The sequence below is a fragment of the Entelurus aequoreus genome, linkage group LG03 (assembly GCF_033978785.1).
Source record: "Entelurus aequoreus isolate RoL-2023_Sb linkage group LG03, RoL_Eaeq_v1.1, whole genome shotgun sequence".
NCBI classification, from domain to species: domain Eukaryota; kingdom Metazoa; phylum Chordata; class Actinopteri; order Syngnathiformes; family Syngnathidae; genus Entelurus; species Entelurus aequoreus.
In genome coordinates, this window is record NC_084733.1 from 3,190,121 (window position 1) to 3,213,804 (window position 23,684).

Genomic DNA, 23,684 nt, shown 5'->3' on the forward strand with positions numbered 1-23,684 from the left:
TGTATTGCATGAATGCTTTTATCTAAAAACAAAATATATGTTTTATATTGTTGTTGCCAATTGGTAATGTGCATTATTTATTTATTTTTTTTAAATCGCCATCCATCCATTTTCTTCGGCTTACCCGAGGTGGGGTCGCGGGGGCAGCAGCCTAAGCAGAATATCCCAGACTTCCCTCTCCCCAGCCACTTGGTCCAACTCCTTCCAGGGGATCCCGAGGCCTTCCCAGGCCAGGTGAGATACAAAGTCTTCCAAATGTGTCCTCGGTCTTGCCCGTGGCCTCCTACCGGTCAGACGTGCCCTAAACACCTCCCATTCTTGTCTTGCTAGATTATCCCCCCCAAAAAATATCTGCATGTACTATTATTATTGTTGTTGCTGGATAGCAATGCTCAATTTTTTTCTTAAAATTTATTTTTGTTATTTTAAATTTGTAATATTTGATATTATTGTTGCAAGTAGGGATGTCCGATAATGGCTTTTTGCCGATATCCGATATGCCGATATTGTCCAACTCTTTAATTACCGATACCGATATCAACCGATACCGATATCAACCGATATATACAGTCGTGGAATTAACACATTATTATGCCTAATTTGGACAACCAGGTATGGTGAAGATAAGGTACTTTTTAAAAAAATGAATCAAATAAAATAAGATAAATAAATTAAAAACATTTTCTTGAATAATAAAGAAAGTAAAACAATATAAAAACAGTTACATAGAAACTAGTAATGAATGAAAATGAGTAAAATTAACTGTTAAAGGTTAGTACTATTAGTGGAGCAGCAGCACGCACAATCATGTGTGCTTACGGACTGTATCCCTTGCAGACTGTATTGATATATATTGATATATAATGTAGGAAGCAGAATATTAATAACAGAAAGAAACAACCCTTTTGTGTGAATGAGTGTAAATGGGGGAGGGAGGTTTTTTGGGTTGGTGCACTAATTGTAAGTGTATCTTGTGTTTTTTATGTGGATTTAATAATAAAAAATAAATAAATTAAAAAAAACAACCCGATACTGATGATAAAAAAACCGATACCGATAATTTCCGATATTACATTTTAACGCATTTATCGGCCGATAATATCGGCAGACCGATATTATCGGACATCTCTAGTTGCAAGTTAATACTCATTTTTATCAAACTGAATTAATATTTTTTCAAATTATTTTTGATTGGTATTTATAAAATTGCTGCTAGATAATGTTTGTATTTACAATGTTTTCTATGGATTTAAAAAAACATCTGTCTCTATAATATTGTTGCCAATTATTTGTATATTTTAATGTACTTTACTTAAAAATTGTAAATATGTAATATCATTGTTGCAAGTTAATGCTCATTTTTATCTAACAGCACTAATATTTTTTTCTCATTATTTGTACAGTATGTGTAAGATTGCTGCAAGATGTTAGTTTTTATAATGTATTGCATACTTTTATCTGAAAAAATATCTGTTTTTTATTGTTGCCAATTAGTAAGTTGCATAATTCTTTATTAAATCTATTACTTATATTTGTATCATTTTATATTGTTGCATTTCAATGCTCGTTTTTATCTATGCAATTTTTTAATTTGCATTTATTGATTTTATTTGTAAGATTGCTGCTAGTTAATATAGCTGGACTTTGTTTTATTAAAAATGTATTAATGCTTGGCTTGTTAGTAATGCTCATGATTAAAACTTAACTGATTTAAATGTATTTTATTATTTCGTATTATTATATTGGCAATATTCATATTTACAATTTGATAGTGTGCAGCTGTAAAATAAAACGTTAAAAAAAGTTTTGGAATTAATCAAATTTTTACCCGGCCGGTAGCGTAACTGCACTCAAGCATCATTTAAAAAAACGTGATGTCTGATGGGATACATTGTGGATATCTACAGCCTTATATTTGCTATGATCTTAAAAAAGTCATATAGGGCAGTGGTCCCCAACCTTTTTGTAGCTGCGGACCGGTCAACGCTTGAAAATTTGTCCCGCGGACCGGGGGGGTATTTAAAAAAAAATAAAAATTTTTTTACATAAATAAATATCAATCAATCATCAATCAATGTTTATTTATATAGCCCTAAATCACAAGTGTCTCAAAGGGCTGTACAAGCCACAACGACATCCTCGGTACAGAGCCCACATACGGGCAAGGAAAACTCACAAATACAATCATGTGTGCTTACGGACTGTATCCCTGCAGGCTGTATTGATCTATATTGATATAGAATGTATATATTGTGTTTTTTATGTTGATTTCATTAAAAAAAAAAAAAAAAAAAAAAAATTTTTTTTTTTTTTACATAAATAAATACAATCATGTGTGCTTACGGACTGTATCCCTGCAGGCTGTATTGGTCTATATTGATATAGGATGTATATATTGTGTTTTTTATGTTGATTTCATTAAAAAAAATAAAAAATTTTTTTTTTTTTTTTTTTTACATAAATACAATCATGTGTGCTTACGGACTGTATCCCTGCAGGCTGTATTGATCTATATTGATATAGGATGTATATATTGTGTTGTTTAGGTTGATTTCATTAAAAAAAAAAAAAAAAAATTTTTACACATAAATACAATCATGTGTGCTTACGGACTGTATCCCTGCAGGCAGGCTGTATTGATCTATATTGATATAGGATGTATATATTGTGTTTTTATGTTGATTTCATTAAATTAAAAAAAACAAAACGATACTGATAATAAAAAAAACAATACCGATAATTTCCGATATTACATTTTAACGCATTTATCGGCCGATAATATCGGCAGACCGATATAGGATGTATATATTGTGTTTTTTATGTTGATTTCATTAAATTAAAAAAAAAAAAAAAGTTTTTTTTTTTTGTTTTTTTTAAATTGTCGTGCGGCCCGGTACCAATTCGTCCGCGGACCGGTACCGGGCCGCGGCCCGGTGGTTGGGGACCACTGATATAGGGGAAAGTTTCTTTTTCACGGTTATGGCGATGATAAATAAAATAAAAAAAGTCAATGATTTAATATGACGTAGTTTCTCTTTATTTTTATTTTCATCACATACATGTGTGACAAAATTAAAACATTATTTTTTGGGGTGGGGGAAGCAAAATGAGCACAATGCTTGTTCAACGTGAACAAAGACAACCACAAATGCATTGTTGCATTCATGCAACTGACCACTAAATGGCTTAAAAGGCAGCGAGTGAAAGAAGCTTCAATACGTGCTTGTCATGTGGCGCCCTCTACTGTCTGCTTGGAGAGCTGCAGCACGTCTCTCGGACTCTGCAGCAGAGGCGCGTCCATCTCAGACTGAAGATGGAACTTCTGCATCAGCTCCTGAGGAAAGGGAGCGGGAACAGAAAAAAAGTGGGCGGGGTCAATGATGAGGACACCTGGACTTGCTGATGAAGGTGAGTGACTCTCACCTGCTTGGTGAGTTTGGCCCAGTGGGAGAGGACGTCCTCCTCGGATAAAAGTCCGCCAGCAACGAGCCTCCGCACCAAAAACAGGAAGTTGTTCCACTAAAGAGACAAGTTAGTAGTTCTCAATTATTTGACGTCACAAAAGGTTTGTGTTGATTTTTTCATCTGTATGTGTCAAGATAGTTCTAGAAATTATATTACGCCATTCCCTCTGACGTCCCTTTTCCCCGTACACCTCACGCCCCCCCACAACTTTTGTACATTTACATTTTTCAAGGGAACATCATTTTTTTCACACCCCCCTCCCCCAAAGTCAATGTTTATTTATCTATCTGTAAGTGTCAAGATACACACTATTGCCTCTCACGCCCCCCGAAGTAAATGTTTATTTATGTATCTGTAAGTGTCAAGATATACACTATTGCCTCTCACGCCCCCCCGAAGTAAATGTTTATTCATGTATCTGTAAGTGTCAAGATATACACTATTGCCTCTCACGCCCCCCGAAGTAAATGTTTATTTATGTATCTGTAAGTGTCAAGATATACACTATTGCTTCTCACGCCCCCCGAAGTAAATGTTTATATATCTGTAAGTGTCAAGATATATGCTATTGCCTCTCATGCCCCCCTTGAAGTGAATGTTTATTCATCTATCTATACGTGTCAAGATATAAACTATTGCCTCTCACACCCCACCCACCCCCGAAGTGAATCTTTATTTATCAATCTGTACATGCCAAGGTATCGCTACTGCCTTTCATCCCCCCTGAAGTTAATGTTTATTTATTTATGTATCTGTATGTGTCAAAATATATGCTACTGCCTCTCACCCCCCCCCGGAAATCAATGTTTATTTATCAATCTGTAAGTGTCAAGATATACACTAATGTCGCTCATGCCCCCATCAAGTGAATGTTTATTTATCTATCTGTAAGTGTCAAGATATACACTTTTGCCTCTCACGCCCCCCCGAAGTGAATGTTTATTTATCAATCTGTAAGTGTCAAGATATACACTTTTGCCTCTCATGCCCACCCCGAAGTGAATGTTTATTTATCAATCTGTACGTGCCAAGATATACACTATTGCCTCTCACGCCCCCCCTGAAGTGAATGTGCCTGAAGTGATTTTTTAATAACAATCTGTACGTGCCAAGGTATCGCTATTGCCTTTCATGCCCCCTGAAGTTAATGTTTGTTTATTTATGTATCTGTATGTGTCAAGATGTACGCTACTGCCTCTCATGCCCCCCTTAAAGTGAATGTCTATTTATCTGTAGTGTCAAGATATACGCTATTGCCTGTCACGCCCCCCGAAGGGAATGTTTATTTATCAATCTGTACATGTAAAGACATACGCTATTGCCTCTCACGCCCCCCGAAGTGAATGTTTATTTATCAATCTGTACATGTAAAGACATACGCTATTGCCTCTCATGCCCCCTGAAGTGAATGTTTATTCATCAATCTGTACGTGCCAAGGTATACGCTATTGCCTTTCATGCCCCCTGAAGTGATTGTTTATTTATCAATCTGTACATGTAAAGACATACGCTATTGCCTCTCACGCCCCCCCTGAAGTGAATGTTTATTCATCAATTTGTACGTGCCAAGGTATACGCTATTGCCTTTCATACCCCCTGAAGTGAATGTTTATTTATTTGTGTATCTGTATGTGTCAAAATATATGCTACTGCCTCTCACGCCCCCCCCCGGAAATCAATGTTAATTTATCAATCTGTAAGTGTCAAGATATACACTAATGTCGCTCATGCCCCCATGAGGTGAATGTTTATTTATCTATCTGTAAGTGTCAAGATATACACTATTGTCTCTCACGCCCCCCCCCCCCAAAGTGAATGTTTAGTTATCTATCTGTAAGTGTCAAGATATACACTATTGTCTCTCACGACCCCCCTAAAGTGAATGTTTAGTTATCTATCTGTAAGTGTCAAGATATACACTATTGCCTCTCACGCCCACCTCGAATTGGATGTTTATTTATCGATCTGTACGTGCCAAGATATACACTATTGCCTCTCACGCCCCCTTGAAGTGAATGTTTATTTATCATTCTGTACGTGCCAAAGTATACGCTATTGCCTTTCATGCCCCCTGAAGTTAATTTTTATTTGTTTATACATCCGTATGTGTCAAGATATACGCTACTGCCTCTCACGCCCCCCTCCCTGAAGTCAATGTTTATCTATCTGTAAGTGTCAACATATACGCTACTGCCTCTCACGCCCCCTCCCTGAAGTCAGTGTTTCTCTATCTGTAAGTGTCAACATATACGCTACTGCCTCTCACGCCCCCCTCCCTGAAGTCAATGTTTATCTATCTGTAAGTGTCAACATATACGCTACTGCCTCTCACGCCCCCCCTCCCTGAAGTCAATGTTTATCTATCTGTAAGTGTCAACATATACGCTACTGCCTCTCACGCCCCCCTCCCTGAAGTCAATGTTTATCTATCTGTAAGTGTCAACATATACGCTACTGCCTCTCACGCCCCCCTCCCTGGAGTCAATGTTTATCTATCTGTAAGTGTCAACATATACAGGTACGCTACTGCCTCTCACGCCCCCTCCCTGAAGTCAATGTTTAACTATCTGTAAGTGTCAACATATACGCTACTGCCTCTCACGCCCCCCTCCCTGAAGTCAATGTTTATCTATCTGTAAGTGTCAACATATATGCTACTGCCTCTCACGCCCCCCTCCCTGAAGTCAATGTTTATCTATCTGTAAGTGTCAACATATACGCTACTGCCTCTCACGCCCCCCTCCCTGAAGTCAATGTTTATCTATCTGTAAGTGTCAACATATACGCTACTGCCTCTCACGCCCCCCTCCCTGAAGTCAATGTTTATCTATCTGTAAGTGTCAACATATACGCTACTGCCTCTCACGCCCCCCTCCCTGTAGTCAATGTTTATCTATCTGTAAGTGTCAACATATACGGTACTGCCTCTCACGCCCCCCTCCCTGAAGTCAATGTTTATCTATCTGTAAGTGTCAACATATACGCTATTGCCTCTCACGCCCCCCTCCCTGGAGTCAATGTTTATCTATCTGTAAGTGTCAACATATACGCTACTGCCTCTCACACCCCCCTCCCTAAGGCAATGTTTATCAATCTGTAAGTGTCAACATATACGCTACTGCCTCTCACGCCCCCCTCCCTGAAGTCAATGTTTATCTATCTGTAAGTGTCAACATATACGCTACTGCCTCTCACACCCCCCTCCCTGGAGTCAATGTTTATCTATCTGTAAGTGTCAACATATACGCTACTGCCTCTCACGCCCCCCTCCCTGAAGTCAATGTTTATCTATCTGTAAGTGTCAACATATACGCTACTGCCTCTCACGCCCCCCTCCCTGAAGTCAATGTTTATCTATCTGTAAGTGTCAACATATACGCTATTGCCTCTCACGCCCCCTCCCTGGAGTCAATGTTTATCTATCTGTAAGTGTCAACATATACGCTACTGCCTCTCACGCCCCCTCCCTGAAGTCAATGTTTATCCATCTGTAAGTGTCAACATATACGCTACTGCCTCTCACGCCCCCTCCCTGAAGTCAATGTTTATCTATCTGTAAGTGTCAACATATACGCTACTGCCTCTCACGCCCCCTCCCTGAAGTCAATGTTTATCTATCTGTAAGTGTCAACATATACGCTACTGCCTCTCACGCCCCCCTCCCTGAAGTCAATGTTTATCAATCTGTGTCAACATACACGCTACTGCCTCTCACGCCCCCCTCCCTGAAGTCAATGTTTATCTATCTGTAAGTGTCAACATATACGCTACTGCCTCTCACGCCCCCTCCCTGAAGTCAATGTTTATCTATCTGTAAGTGTCAACATATACGCTACTGCCTCTCACGCCCCCCTCCCTGAAGTCAATGTTTATCCATCTGTAAGTGTCAACATATACGCTACTGCCTCTCACGCCCCCTCCCTGAAGTCAATGTTTATCTATCTGTAAGTGTCAACATATACGCTACTGCCTCTCACGCCCCCTCCCTGAAGTCAATGTTTATCTATCTGTAAGTGTCAACATATACGCTACTGCCTCTCACGCCCCCCTCCCTGAAGTCAATGTTTATCAATCTGTGTCAACATACACGCTACTGCCTCTCACGCCCCCCTCCCTGAAGTCAATGTTTATCTATCTGTAAGTGTCAACATATACGCTACTGCCTCTCACGCCCCCCTCCCTGAAGTCAATGTTTATCAATCTGTACGTGCAAAGACATACTTAATGAAGATTGGTATGACAATCGTACCTGGGTGTCACCGGCCGTCAGCACGGCGGTGACGACGAGTGGGGAGAAGAGCAGGTGGACGGGAGCGCGGTCACAGCAGTTTTCCTCCCACATTCGGCTGAGCTGCTCCAGCAGGGCTCTGACGGAAGGCTCGGACCCAGAACCAGAACCAGGACCAGGACTCCCGCTGAAGTCCCCCTGGTCTCCCTGGCTGTGGCTGGATGGAGGAGCCAGCAGGGGCAGCTCGGCAGACACTGAGCACACATGGGGGTCAACACATGAACGAGGGCTGGGCGATAGAACCATGCACATCTTATAAGGAGACGCAGCATCGGCTGCTGTGACGCGAGAAATTGGGCCGCCATCTTGAAGTGGTGATAAGGAGCCGGCGAGCAGCCTAAACTGACAGTTGACCCTCGCCCCGTCCTTGTTTGTGAATGACTTGAGCATTTCATGGAAGCTGCTTTTATACCCAATCATGGCACCCACCTGTTCCCAATTAGCCTGCTCACCTGTGGGATGTTCCAAATAAGTCTTTGATGAGCATTCCTCAACTTTCTCACTCTTTCTTGCCACTTGTGCCAGCTTTTTTGAAACATGTCGCAGGCATCAAATTCCAAATGAGCTAATATTTGCAAAAAATAACTAAGTTTTCCAGTTGTAACGTTAAATATCTTGTCTTTGCAGTCCATTCAATTGAATATAAGTTGAAAATGATTTGTTGTATTCTCTTTTTATTTACCATTTACACAACGTGACAACTTCACTGGGTTTGGGGGTTTGTAAAAGACTTACATTGTGATACAGATTTCAGCCGTATCTCCCAGCCCTAACATGAAGACACTGCAACGGACCTTTCAGTAAAAGTGTAAAAAAAATGTGTCACTGCGGGCTCACCGAGCTTGCAGGCCAGTAGGACCGTGGAGTTGAGCAGCATCTGCTCTGACAATGCAGTTGAGAACTACAAGAATACAATTTAAAAAAAAGGGTACAGTGTGATCAAACTAGCACAGAAATAATAATCCAGTGTGCTCGTACCTTCTTGCAGGCCAGCGTGTCTCCCACTTGCTGGAAAAGTTTCCTAAGCTGAGAACCACTAGGCAGCTCCTCATCAGTCCTGGGGCCCACGGCGATGCTCAACCAGTCCTGAAAATGATGCATTTGAAAAAACCTATTTGACCAGGAATTGAGATTAAGAACCTCTTTTTCTCAGGGTTAACATTCAAATCATTAGAAACAAGTGCAAGTACATTCAGTTTGTTATTAAAAAGCTTCAGGGATCATTTCCGGTCCTTAGAAAACATATTCCAAGTAGGGCTGCAACTAACGATTAATTTGATAATCGATTAATCTGTCGATTATTACTTCGATTAATCGATTAATAATCGGATAAAAGAGACAAACTACATTTCTATCCTTTCCAGTATTTTATTGAAAAAAAACAGAATACTGGCACCATACTTATTTTGATTATTGTTTCTCAGCTGTTTGTACATGTTGCAGTTTATAAATAAAGTTTTTTTTTTTTTTAAATAAATAAATAAATAAAAAAATGTTTTTTTTTTTTTTAAAAAGCCTCTGCGCATGCGCATAGCATAGATCCAACGAATCGATGACTAAATTAATCGGCAACTATTTTTATAATCGATTTTAATCGATTAGTTGTTGCAGCCCTAATTCCAAGCAAAAGGTGATAAATATGATGGAATTTATGGCTCTTTGAAGAGAGCCGGATCGTGAAGAGGCGTTGTTTCTCCAATACAACATTTATTTTAAATAAATATCACTACATCAAAAAAAATAACATAAATGTTACACTACTGGTGAGATTTGTGGGAATTATTAAAAAATAATTGCTATAAGTTTTGTTGTTGTTGTCATTGTAAACATTCAATAAGGCGGTGCCGTATTTATCGCTCCTTTAAATGATGCCTCACCTAAAAAAATGTGGTTGCATTTTAACAATATAGGAAAACATAAACAAATATTATGTAATAATAAAATGCATTAATGGATATAAAAAGTATGAATAAAACAACAAAAAGTACCTGTATTACAATACCTGATGTGTACACTTAAAGTACTACACTTTACAACAAAGTGTCCAAACTGTATTATAATAATAATAATGGATTAGATTTATAAAGCTTGCGGCCCGCAGATATTTTTTAACAGCTGGCGGCACATTTTAAAAAATACTGTTGAAAAAACCCCATAAAAAAGTGGAATAATCGAGCATCCATCCATCCATCCATTTTCTACCGCTTGTCCCTTCGAGCAAACAGGTGAAATTTAACAAGAAAAATTTGCAATATTCAAGGTAATAACACAAAGCTGTCATGCAGGCTGTTTTTTCCTTATAGCTGTGATTGCTAAAAAAATAAAATAAAATAAAAATTAATGAAAATAAATAAATTAATGAAAATAAATATTGTTATGAATTAAAGTTAAAGTAGCAATGATTGTCACACACACACACTAGGTGTGGTGAAATTTGTCCTCTGCATTTGACCCATCCCCTTGATCACCCCCTGGGAGGTGAGGGGAGCAGTGAGCAGCAGCGTAGCCGCGCCCGGGAATCATTTTTGGTGATTTAACCCCCAATTCCAACCCTTGATGCTGAGTGCCAAGCAGGGAGGTAATGGCTCCCATTTTTATAGTCTTTGGTATGACCCGGCCAGGGTTTGAACTCACAACCTACCCATCTCAGGGCGGACTTACTGACCTATTCAAGGCTCTAATTACTTCGCATCAATTATTGGCCTTTAAAATATTTTTGGGGAAATTATTGTATATTTTGTGTGTTTGGGCAGCACGGTGGAAGAGGGGTTAGTGCGTCTGCCTCACAATACGAAGGTCCTGAGTAGTCCTGAGTTCAATCCCGGGCTCGGGATCTTTCTGTGTGGAGTTTGCATGTCCTCCCCGTGACTGCGTGGGTTCCCTCCGGGTACTCCGGCCTCCTCCCACCTCCAAAGACATGCACCTGGGGATAGGTTGATTGGCAACACTAAATTGGCCCTAGTGTGTGAATGTTGTCTGTCTATCTGTGTTGGCCCTGCGATGAGGTGGTGACTTGTCCAGGGTGTACCCCGCCTTCCGCCCGATTGTAGCTGAGATAGGCTCCAGCGCCCCCCGCGACCCCGAAGGGAATAAGCGGTAGCAAATGGATGGATGGATGGATTTTGTGTGTTTGCCATGTAAAAAACTGTCTTCTTTGACAAAAAGTGCATGAAACAAACATCAAAAAATATTACAAACTTATAATCAACGGATAGATCTGAAGTTGATCTAGAAATTTAAGCATTGAAAGTAAACAAATAAAATGTATGACCTCTTTTAACACTTTTACAATTGGGGCCCTTTTGGATCCCAAATAATTTTAGTGGGACTTTTTTTCTTCAAAAAAAAATAAACATTTTTTATTGTTGCTTAACAAATAATGACCTAAAACTAGGGATGTCCTATAATGGCTTTTTGCCGATATCCGATATTCCGATATTGTCCAACTCTTTAATTACCGATACCGATATCAACCGATATATGCAGTCGTGGAATTAACACATTATTATGCCTAATTTGGACAACCAGGTATGGTGAAGATAAGGTACTTTTTAAAAAATAAAATAAAATAAGATAACTAAATTAAAAACATTTTCTTGAATAATAAAGAAAGTAAAACAATATAAAAACAGTTACATAGAAACTAGTAATGAATGAAAATGAGTAAAATTAACTGTTAAAGGTTAGTACTATTAGTGGACCAGCAGCACGCACAATCATGTGTGCTTACGGACTGTATCCCTTGCAGACTGTATTGATATATATTGATATATAATGTAGGAAGCAGAATATTGATAACAGAAAGAAACAACCCTTTTGTGTGAATGAGTGTAAATGGGGGAGGGAGGTTTTTTGGGTTGGTGCACTAATTGTAAGTGTATCTCGTGTTTTTTATGTTGATTTAATTTTTTTTTTAAAAACAAACAAAAAAACCCGATAGATAATAAAAAAAAAACGATACCGATAATTTCCGATATTACATTTTAACGCATTTATCGGCCGATAATATCGGCAGGCCGATATTATTGGACATCCCTACCTAAAACCAATGTTGTTATGAATTATTGACATGTTTAAGGATTCAATTATTTCACATCAAACATAGTTTTGGGGAAAATATTGCGTATTTTGTGTTATTGCCAATAAAAATAGGGTTTTGACAAAAAAGGCATAAAACGTACAAAAAAATTAAGACAACTATACTGACAGATAGCCCTGAAGTTCATCTAGATCTAGAGATTCAAGCATTGAATTAAAAATATCAAAATGACTTATTTTTAACATTTTTATGACAGAGGCCATTTTGGATCCCAGGGACCAAACTTGAGGGGAGCCCAAAAGATTAAATATATATATATATATATATATATATATATATATATATATATATATATATATATATATATATATATATATATATATATATATATATATATATATATATATATATATATATATATATATATATATATATATACACACACATATATACATACATATATAAATATATATATACATACATATATAAATATATATATATATATAATTATATACATACATATATAAATATATATACATATATACATACATATGTATATATACATACATACATACATACATATACATATAAATATATACAGTATATATATACATATATATATATATACAGTATATATATACAAATATATATATATATATACACAAATATATATATATATATATATATATATATATATATATATATATATATATATATATATATATATATACACAAATATATATATATATAAAGTATTGTTTTTTTTCAAAATATTAAAATGGCCCGCGCATGCTTTCATTTTTCAGTGTGCAGCCCTCAGTGGAAAAAGTTTACACACCTCTGCTTTAGAATAATGAACCCGAAAAGGGAATCCAAATAAAAATAAATAAAATTCAATATATACAATTAAAACAAATTATATATACAGTACAGGCCAAAAGTTTGGACACACCTTCTTCTCATTCAATGTGTTTTCTTTATTTTCATGACTATTTACATTGTAGATTGTCACATCAAAACTAGGAATGAACACATGTGGAGTTATGTACTTCACAAAAAAGGTGAAATAACTGAAAACATGTTTTGTATAGAGATGTCCGATAATGGCTTTTTTGCCGATATCCGATATTCCGATATTGTCCAACTCTTATTTATTCCGATATCAACCGATACGATATATACAGTCGTGGAATGAACACATTTTTATGCCTAATTTTGTTGTGGTGCCCCGCTGGATGCATTAAACAATGTAACAAGGTTTTCCAAAATAAATCAACTCAAGTTATGGAAAAAAATGCCAACATGGCACTGCCATATTTTTATTATTGAAGTCACAAAGTGCATTATTTTTGTTAACATGCCTCAAAACAGCAGCTTGGAATTTGGGACATGCTCTCCCTTATATTGTATATTGTAACGTCCCGGAAGAGTTAGTGCTGCAAGGGGTTCTGGGTATTTGTTCTGTTGTGTTTATGTTGTGTTTCGGTGCGGATGTTCTCCCGAAATGTGTTTGTCATTCTTGTTTGGTGTGGGTTCACAGTGTGGCGCATATTTGTAACAGTGTTAAAGTTGTTTATACGGTCACCCTCAGTGTGACCTGTATGGCTGTTGACCAAAGTATGACTTGCATTCACGTGTGTGTGAAAAGCCGTAGATATTATGTGACTGGGCCGGCACGCAAAGGCAGTGCCTTTAAGGTTTATTGCCGCTCTGTACTTCTCCCTACGTCCGTGTACACAGCGGCCTTTTAAAAAGTCCTACATTTTACTTTTTGGAACCGATACCGATAATTTTGAAACCGATACCGATAATTTTCGATATTACATTTTAAAGCATTTATCGGCCGATAATATCGGCAGTCCGATATTATCGGACATCCCTAGTTTTGTATCGTATTTTCTTCAAAATAGCCGCCCTTTGCTCTGATTACTGCTTTGCACACTTTGCATGTGCATAGAAAACGTCTTCCATAACAGGAATTCTCTTAAAAGAGGCGTTCAAAAGACTTCAATTGTTGGCGACAGTCAAGTCTCTCTGTAGGCGAGAGTCAAGTCTCTCTGTTGGCGACAGTCAGGTCTCTCTGCTGTCGTTCCATTTCATGGAAAGAAGAAGAAAAATGAGCGTCATACCTTGATCATGATGAGGACATCAGAGGGCAGCAGGGCGCTGTGGCTGCAACAAGGGGAACAGGACGTCGCTCTGGCGCCACCTGGCTTCCTTTTAGGGCTCACTGACAGACCAGGAGCCACCGGCTCGTGAACGGCGAGCCGCGCGTCTGCCGAGTCTGAAGGCGCGGAGGAGATCCCCAAACTCTTCCTGACGTGCTCGTACTTGCACTTCCATTCTCGCCGGATCAACGCTGAGGAGAAAGGACGGAGACAGAAAGTGGGCACGGTGATGGCGGCGAGACGCTCAATGTGCGGTAAAGTCTACCTGTGATGTTAGCGGCCAGCCAGCTGCAGGCCTTTTCTGTGGCAAGGTGCTTGGTTATGTTTTCAGACGTGGCCAATACCTAAAGACACATACAAGTCTTTTTGGAGTGATGGATGTCATACATAACTCCCCCACCTCAAATTACACGTGACAAATCCCAGGTTGTCTCTGCAGGAGTAAATAAAGGCCCTGGTTGCAGCATTTCAATGAAAGGCATATGTGAGACAAGAGCACAGGTGTGCTGGGTCTAGGTGCCATTCAATCGAAAGTAGCACTTTAGGTTTTGAGTGGGCTTAGGCACAATATTATACTGTTTTAGTTCAAACACAAAGGGACACAAAATTCACCGTCAGTGTGCTAGTTGTCAGCAGTAATTAGCCAACTTGTTGCCAGCTAGCAATTAGTGGTCTAGTTGCAAAATAGCATTAGCGTGCTAGTTGTCAGCAGTAATTAGCCATTTGTGCACTAGTTACCAGCTAGCAATTAGTGGTCTAGTTGCCAGCGAGCCATTTGTGCACTAGTTACCAGCTAGCAATTAATGGTCTAGTTGCAAACTAGCAATCAGCATGCTAGTTGTCAGCCGTAATTAGCCATTTGTGCACTAGTTACCAGCTAGCAATTAGTGATCTAGTTGCCGGCTAGCCATTTGTGCACTAGTTACCAGCTAGCAATTAATGGTCTAGTTGCAAACTAGCAATCAGCATGCTAGTTGTCAGCGGTAATTAGCCAACTTGTTGCCAGCTAGCCATTAGTGGTCTAGTTGCAAAATAGCATTAGCGTGCTAGTTGTCAGCAGTAATTAGCCATTTGTGCACTAGTTACCAGCTAGCAATTAGTGGTCTAGTTGCAAACTAGCAATCAGAATGCTAGTTGTCAGCCGTAATTAGCCATTTGTGCACTAGTTACCAGCTAGCAATTAGTGATCTAGTTGCCAGCTAGCCATTTGTGCACTAGTTACCAGCTAGCAATTAATGGTCTAGTTGCAAACTAGCAATCAGCTTGCTAGTTGTCAGCAGTAATTAGCCAACTAGTTGCCAGCTAGCCATTTGTGCACTAGTTGCCAGCTAGCAATTAGTGGTCTAGTTGCGAACTAGCGATTAGCGTGCTAGTTGTCAGCAGTAATTACCCGACTAGTTGCCAACTAGCAATTAGTGGTCTAGTTGCGAACTAGCGATTAGCGTGCTAGTTGTCAGCAGTAATTACCCGACTAGTTGCCAACTAGCAATTAGTGGTCTAGTTGGCAACTAAAGATTAGCGGGCTATTTGTCAGCAGTAATTAGCCGACTAGTTGCCAGCTAGCCATTTGTGCACTAGTTGCCAGCTAGCAATTAGTGGTCTAGTTGCTACTTAGCAATTAGCGTGCTAGTCGTCAGTTAGTGATTAACACGCCAGTTTTCGACTGATGCTAGAGTTGGCAGCTAGTGATCAGCAGACTAGCTGCCAGCTAGCGACTAGTTAACTAATTTCGAGTAAACTTGCGGCCTTTTTGTGACAGGTGATTGAATAAGAAAGTATTTTTGGGGACTCACAGCAGGGGAGGTCTCATCAGGGAGCAAAGTCTGGATGGCTTCTGGACTCTTCTCACAGCAAAACCTGCAGGTGGTTTGGCTCTGAGTTAGCGATAAAGACTAAGGGGACTAAGAAAAGAGGTGTAGTACCTGCTAGCTCTGGTCAGCGCCTCCAGTCCTGCCTCACACAGCTGAGCACAGATGGACTCATTGAGCTGGGACGGGTTGGCTTTGGCGGACTGCAGTCCATCTTTCAGCATCTTCTCCCCTTTCTCCACCAACTCCCTCACTAACGTGGCCCTGCGAAGAGCCTCCTCGTAAGAACCAGCGCCACGCAACAACACGTTCTTCTCCGCGACACCAACTTCATGTGCTTGACGGCGTTGGATCCGACACGCTCGGCCACAAACTCCACCGTGCGTCTCAAAGAAGGCGGCTGGTTGTGGAAGAAGGCTTGCTCCAGGTCGGCCTGCAGCTTCTGCTGCGAGCGCCGGGGGCCCGCCGCGTCTCGGGGCTCGGCGGACGTCGGGGTGATCTTGCGGACGACGCCCCCGCTCTTGGCGCTGCTTCCGGACACGAAGGCGGCGAGGAGCTTCCGGAACTCGCCTGGTGAGCGGCAGTAGGAATGTTCAGGGGGGAAAAAAAAAGCACGTGACGTGAAAAGATTACAAAAAAAATAAAGACTCACCAAGAAATGGACAGCAAGTGTAGAGAAGCTGCTGATCCACCAGGGGGATAAAGTCCTGCAAAAACATCACATACTGTAACCCCAACATGTCCAAAGTGTGGCGCGGGTGCCATTTGCGGCTCGCTTATACTTTTTTACAAGCACATTCTATATTACCCTATTTTTCTAAATCCTTTCATTTTCTCAAAACTGGACAGTTCACCTCATTAATAAAGTATTTCTGATTCTGATAATGTACGGAATCATGTTGGTTGTGCTTACCGACCTCGAAGCTATTTTATTTGGTACATGGTCACTCATAAGAGATAAGTGTAGACTGCAATATAATGGCGGTCATACATAAAAGATATGTGCAGACTGCAATATGACTCAAGTAAACAACATCAAAATTTCATATCCATCCATCCATTTTCTACCGCTTGTCCCTTTTGGGGTCGCGGGGGGTGCTGGAGCCTGTCTCAGCTGCATTCGGGCGGAAGGCGGGGTACACCCTGGACAAGTCACCACCTCATCGCGGGGCCAACACAGATAGACAGACAACATCCACACTCACATTCACACACTTAAGCCTTTTTTAGCTACTCTGGTTACGACGTTTATTTTTGCAATTGGATTATTTGGTTCAACTCACAAGGCCTGCAGCGCCGCTGGCATCGACCTCCTCCAGCTTGGCCACCTCAGTGAAGTCATTGGTGAAGAAAACCTCCTCCGGGATGACAGGGATCTGTGCAAGTTCATCGAGAAGAAGACAAGTGTGAGCTACAGCCTCTGGGGGGGGGGGGGGGGGGGATGATGGACTCAGCAGACTTGGAGGATGTGTATTTAGTGGTTTTATTTTGACAACACACAACTAGAGTCCATTCAAATGGCAACTTTCTTTAAGAACCACTAAACGGGAATAGCAGATCCATTCTATGTGTCATACTTGATCATTTCGTGATATTGCCATATTTTTGCTGAAAGGATTTAGTAGAGAAAATCGACGATAAAGTTGGCAACTTTTGCTCGCTGATAAAAAAAAAAAAGCCTTGCCTGTAGCGGAAGTAGCGTGACGTCACAGGAGCTAGTATTCCTCACAATTCCCCGTTGTTTACAATGGAGCGAGAGAGATTCGGACCGAGAAAGTGATGATTACCCCATTAATTTGAGCGAGGATGAAAGATTCGTAGATGAGGAACGTTACAGTGAAGGACTTGAGAGGCAGTGCAGGACGTATCTTTTTTCGCTCTGACCGTAACTTAGGTACAAGCTGGCTCATTGGATTCCACACTCTCTCCTTTTTCTATTGTGGATCACGGATTTGTATTTTAAACCACCTCAGATACTATATCCTCTTGAAAATGAGAGTCGAGAACGCGAAATGGACATTCACAGTGACTGAACATGTAAATACACGATTAATAATATTCAGCTTTTCGAAGCTAAAAAAAAATAGAAGCTAACCTAGCTACGTAGCCAACGTGATAGCATAGCAGTCTCAAATGCAGATAGAAACTAAATTTAAAAAAACCCTGACTGGATGGATAGACAGAAGATCAAAAATACTATTAAACCATGAACATGTAAATACACGATTAATAATATTCAGCTTTGCGAAGCTAAAAAAAATAGAAGCTAACCTAGCAACGTAGCCAACGTGATAGCATAGCAGTCTCAAATGCAGGTAGAAACTACATTTAAAAAAAAACCCTGACTGGATGGATAGACAGAAGATCAAAAATACTATTAAACCATGAACATGTAAATACATGATTAATAATATTCAGCTTTTCGAAGCTAAAAAAATAGAAGCTAACCTAGCTACGTAGCCAACGTGATAGCATCAGTTTCAAATGCAGTTAGAAACTAAATTAAAAAAAAACCCTGACTGGATGGATAGACAGAATATCAAAAATACTATTAAACCATGAACATGTAAATACATGATTAATAATATTCAGCTTTTCGAAGCTAAAAAAAATAGAAGCTAACCTAGCTACGTAACCAACGTGATAGCATCAGTCTCAAATGCAGATAGAAACTCAATTAAAAAAAAACCTGACTGGATGGATAGACAGAAGATCAAAAATACTATTAAACCATGAACATGTAAATACACGATTAATAATATTCAGCTTTTCGAAGCTAAAAAAATAGAAGCTAACCTAGCTACGTAGCCAACGTGATAGCATCAGTCTCAAATGCAGTTAGAAACTAAATTTTAAAAAAACCCTGACTGGATGGATAGACAGAAGATCAAAAATACTATTAAACCATGAACATGTAAATACACGATTAATAATATTCAGCTTTGCGAAGCTAAAAAAAATAGAAGCTAACCTAGCCACGTAGCCAACGTGATAGCATCCGTCTCAAATGCAGATAGAAACTAAATTAAAAAAAACCCTGACTGGATGGATAGACAGAAGAATACTATTAAACCATGAACATGTAAATACACGATTAATAATATTCAGCTTTTCGAAGCTAAAAAAACAGAAGCTAACTTAGATGCGGCGGCGGGCTTACTCACTGTAGTGCGTCTGCTATCCTGCTCAAAACACAACACAACCTCCTGGTGTTGGTGTTGCTGTAGTCCGCCGCTCCACCGATCGCACCTACAACTTTCTTATTTGCAGTCTCCATTGTCCATTAAACAAATTGCAAAAGATTCACCAACACAGATGTCCAGAATACTGTGGAATTTTGTGGAAGAAAACAGAGGTATTTGAATTGGGTCCAAACACTTCCCTTGACCTCGTGACGTCACGCGCATACGTCATCATACCGCGACGTTTTCAAGCGGAAGTTTCCTGGGAAGTTTAAAATGTCACTTTATAAGTTAACCCGGCCGTATTGGCATGTGTTGCAATGTTAAGATTTCATCATTGATATATAAACTATCAGACTGCGTGGTCGCTAGTAGTGGCTTTCAGTAGGCCTTTAAACGAGCGACAAACAGTCCTCTTCATCAATCTTGCTCCAACTTTCTCTGATTGATGGAGTCTTGTTATGGATGATTTTCTTCAATTACCACCACATTTTATTATCATCTTGAAAAGTGATATCCATCCATTTTCTACCGCTTGTCCCTTTCGGGGTCGCTGGAGCCTGTATTATCATCCCAAACATTCTTTCCCCGTTGATGCAATAAGAGAAGTGCCCAAAATGTCAATGTAAACATGTGCATTTATTGAATATGTAATATCCCCAGTGCCATCCTCAAAGTCTGCTGATTGCATACATTTTTTTGCCAGGGATGATACAGGCACCAATAAAGAGCCTCCAATGTTGTGCCTACCTGGAAGAGCCAGCCCAGTACGGACAGGAGGAGCAGCTTGTTCAGGTAAAGGGTTTCTCCGCTTCCACCCAGGATCATTCTCCTTGTCACGCACAAGAAGAGTTGTGTTAAAGTAACAAAAGTAGGGCTGGGCGATAAAACCATATTATATTACAATATTATGTTTTCTATTCTAGTTTCTTCAAAATAGCCACCCTTTGCTCTGGTTACTGCTTTGCACACTCTTGGCATTCTCTCCATGAGCTTCAAGCACACCTGTGAAGTGAAAACCATTTCAGGTGACTACCTCTTGAAGCTCATGGAGAGAATGCCAAGAGTGTGCAAAGCAGTAATCAGCGCAAAGGGTGGCTATTTTGAAGAAACTAGAATATAAAACATGTTTTCAGTTATTTCACCCTTTTTCTGTTAAGTACATAACTCCACATGTGTTCATTCATAGTTTTGATGTGACAATCTACAATGTAAACAGTCATGAAAATAAAGAAAACGCATCGAATGAGAAGGTGTGTCCAAACTTTTGGCCTGTATTGTACGTCAAAATGCCAAATGTCAGCGATGATAATAAGCCCGGCCAAAAATGAGTCTCTCTCTCGTGTTTGTGTGTTGTAAATAGACTAAAAGTGCAGAAGTACCTGTAGAGCAGACACAGTGTACCCAAAGCCACCCTGTAGCTGAGCAGCAGTGGACCAGTGAAGTCCAGCATGGAGAGGAACTCCACCAGCCAAGGTACGGTCAGGATGGTGCGCTTTCTCCTCATGCTGCTCCTCAGCACAGCGCAGACGTCCAGCACAGGAACACTCTGCGTCCGGCACACGAAACAAAACATTATTGCCCTGCTACAAAACTGGACTATGTATCTATGTGTCCTTCCTACCTTGCTCCGCAAAGCCACAGCTGCCTCCTGGAGCTCCATGGAGGGTTTCTCAGACGTTTGGTACGGCAGGAAGGAAATGAAACCCAAAAACTTTGCCAGAAGACGAGCGAGGAGAAGCACAGAGGCAAAGCGCTGCTTTTCATCCTGATTAGGACGCCAAAGAGTCAGCGGGGGCATTTTTTTCCCCTGGAATATCTGTGATGTGTACCTGCTGCTCCAAGTCACCGTCGCCCTCCTCCTCTTGCTCGGCAGCAGCAGGACTGAGGATGGAGACGTCGTCCAGCTGGAGGAGCTGCTGACACAAACTGTCCTGCAGGTGCTGGTTCAGCTGACAGCTGGTCCGAGACACAATGAAGACACGTGTTATTACGTTTGTTCAGTGTTGGGACTAACGCGTTACTGTAACGCCGTTAGTTTCAGCGGTAACTAGCAGTCTAACGCGTTATTTTTTATATTCAGTAACTCAGTTACCGTTACTACATGATGCGTTACTGCGTTATTTTACGTTATTTTTGATGTAGTATCGGCTAGAAACAGAAGATCTGAGTGTGTTTTATTGGAGAGGTGCAGTGTCGTCCTTCTGATTCTTCCTGTGTCACAACGGGGACAAGAGAAGAGGCGCTGTGTGTGTGTGTGTGTGTTTACTAACAAGACATCATGGTGCAGCTGAAGCCGAGTTTCTTAACATGGAGATATTGTAGACCAGGGGTCACCAACCTTTTTGAAAGCAAGAGCTACTTCTTGGGTAGTGATTAATGCGAAGGGCTACCAGTTTGATACACACTTAATTAAATTGCCAGAAATAGCCAATTTGCTCAATTTACCTTTAACTCTATGTTATTATTAATAATTAATGATATTCACACTTAATTGGACGGTTTAAAAGAGGAGAAAACACGAAAAAAATGACAATTACATTTTGAAACATAGTTTATCTTCAATTTCGACTCTTTAAAATTCAAAATTCAACCGAAAAAAAGAAGAGAAAAACTAGCTAATTTTAATCTTTTTGAAAAAATTCCAAAAATAATTTATGGAACATCATTAGTAATTTTTCCTGATTAAGATTAATTTTACAATTTTGATGACATGTTTTAAATAGGTTAAAATCCAATCTGCACTTTGTTAGAATATATAACAAATTGGACCAAGCTATATTTCTAACAAAGACAAATCATTATTTCTTCTAGATTTTCCAGAACAAAAATTTTAAAAGAAATTGAAAAGACTTTGAAATAAGATTTACATTTCATTCTACAGATTTTCTAAATTTGCCAGAATAATGTTTTTGAATTTTAATCATAATAAGTTTGAAGAAATATTTCACAAATATTATTCGTCGAAAAAACAGAAGCTAAAATGAAGAATTAAATTAAAAAGTATTTATTATTATTTACAATAAAAAAATTTTTTTACTTGAACATTGATTTAAATTGTCAGGAAAGAAGAGGAAATAATTTAAAAGGTAAAAAGGTATATGTGTTTAATACTCCTAAAATCATTTTTAAGGTTGTATTTTTTCTCTACAATTGTCTTTATGAAAGTTATAAGAAGCAAAGTAAAACAAATTATGAATTTATTTAAACAAGTGAAGACCAAGTCTTTAAAATATTTTCTTGGATTTTCAAATTCTATTTGAGTTTTGTCTCTCTTAGAATTAAAAATGTCGAGCAAAGCGAGACCAGCTTGCTAGTAAATAAATAACATTTAAAAAATAGAGTCAGCTCTCTGGTAAGTGCTGCTATTTGAGCTATTTTTAGAACAGGCCAGCGGGCTACTCATCTGGTCCTTACGGGCTACCTGGTGCCCGCGGGCACCGCGTTGGTGACCCCTGTTCTAGACTGACCATGCGTCCTCTTTTCCCCGGACATGTCCTCTTTTGCGGGGCTGTCCGGGCGGGGTTTCTTAAATGCCTCAAATGTCCAGCATTTTGAGTTAGGGTTGCGTGTATTTTCTATGTACGTTCAGGGTTAAGAAGGGGTTAAAAACAAAACAAATTGTGCAGCATCATTCATGAGGGAGGGGCAGAGAACGAGAGAGTGGATTGATTGATTGAGACTTTTATTAGTAGAATGCACAGTACAGTACGTATTCCGTACAATTGACCACTAAATGGTAACACCCCAATAAGTTTTTCAACTTGTTTAAGTCGGGGTCCACATTAATCAATTCCTTTCAAACTGTCATTGCTGAAAACATAATATTGAATCAAAATCAATGTTATTATGAACTATTGACCTATCCAAGGTTCTGATTACTTCACATCAAATATTCAACTTTGAAAAATATTTTTGGTGGACGATTTTGCATATTTTGTGTGTTTGCCATTAAAAACATAGCTTTGTTTGACAAAAAAGGGCGGAAAACAAACAAACAAAAAAACAACATAAAAAAAAACCATTTTGAAATGAGGATAGATGTAAAGTTGATGTAGACTCCAGATATTTAAGCGTTAAATATAAAATGTATGCATGCCCTGGCACACCATTATCATCATTTCATGACCCAAGCAAAACTATTTTTACACTTTTATACTGAAATAAATACACCTACAATTTATTAAATAAAAAAAATAGAAAAAAGTACCAGCAGCGGTAAAGTTCAGATCCATGAAGGAAAGAAGAAAGTGAAGGAATGTTTATAACTGAAAACATTTACATATGTATCCAATTGTTTTAATTTTTTTTAATGAATGAAGTGACTTTTATGACAACATTTTCCAAAACACAATATAGAATGTGAGATATAACAGGGTAATGCATACGTTTATCTTTTTTTTTTTTTTCAAAACGCTTACAAAAAAGTGGGACCCCAAAAATTTACTGTAGAACCCCATTTTTATGACTTGATGGGGTCCCTGGGACCCCATTTTGAAAATTCCTAGCGCTGTTAAAACAGATTATATTATTCTCCAGTGCAGTAACAGTACTGAAATGAAGGCTAAAAGGGAATTAATGGGAGCTTTAAAAAAAAAAGAAGAAAAAAAGAAGTAACTAAATAGTTACTTTTGACACTAACACATTAATTTTTGGTGTAAGTAACTGAGTTACTTTTGAAATAAAGTAACTATTAACTGTAACTAGTTACTGGTTTTCAGTAACTAACCCAAC

At 39.1% G+C, this 23,684-nt stretch overlaps 1 protein-coding gene across 1 annotated transcript in view; it reads right to left on the reverse strand.

Moving 5' to 3' along the window:
• Positions 1–3,030: 3,030 nt before the first annotated feature.
• The window catches only part of LOC133646011 (codanin-1-like), a 43,430-nt gene continuing 22,776 nt past the window's right edge, over positions 3,031–23,684 (reverse strand). The window contains exons 12-27 of the mRNA XM_062040950.1: positions 20,783–20,909; positions 20,575–20,718; positions 20,333–20,499; positions 19,701–19,782; positions 17,052–17,144; positions 16,421–16,475; positions 16,098–16,338; positions 15,883–16,032; positions 15,754–15,817; positions 14,226–14,304; positions 13,922–14,151; positions 8,732–8,839; positions 8,591–8,654; positions 7,715–7,947; positions 3,424–3,519; positions 3,031–3,334 (exon numbers count right to left, since the gene is read on the reverse strand). Coding sequence (XP_061896934.1) covers positions 3,227–3,334; positions 3,424–3,519; positions 7,715–7,947; positions 8,591–8,654; positions 8,732–8,839; positions 13,922–14,151; positions 14,226–14,304; positions 15,754–15,817; positions 15,883–16,032; positions 16,098–16,338; positions 16,421–16,475; positions 17,052–17,144; positions 19,701–19,782; positions 20,333–20,499; positions 20,575–20,718; positions 20,783–20,909 — 2,041 coding nt within the window. The 3' untranslated portion in view covers positions 3,031–3,226. The remainder of the gene's footprint in view (positions 3,335–3,423; positions 3,520–7,714; positions 7,948–8,590; positions 8,655–8,731; positions 8,840–13,921; positions 14,152–14,225; positions 14,305–15,753; positions 15,818–15,882; positions 16,033–16,097; positions 16,339–16,420; positions 16,476–17,051; positions 17,145–19,700; positions 19,783–20,332; positions 20,500–20,574; positions 20,719–20,782; positions 20,910–23,684) is intronic.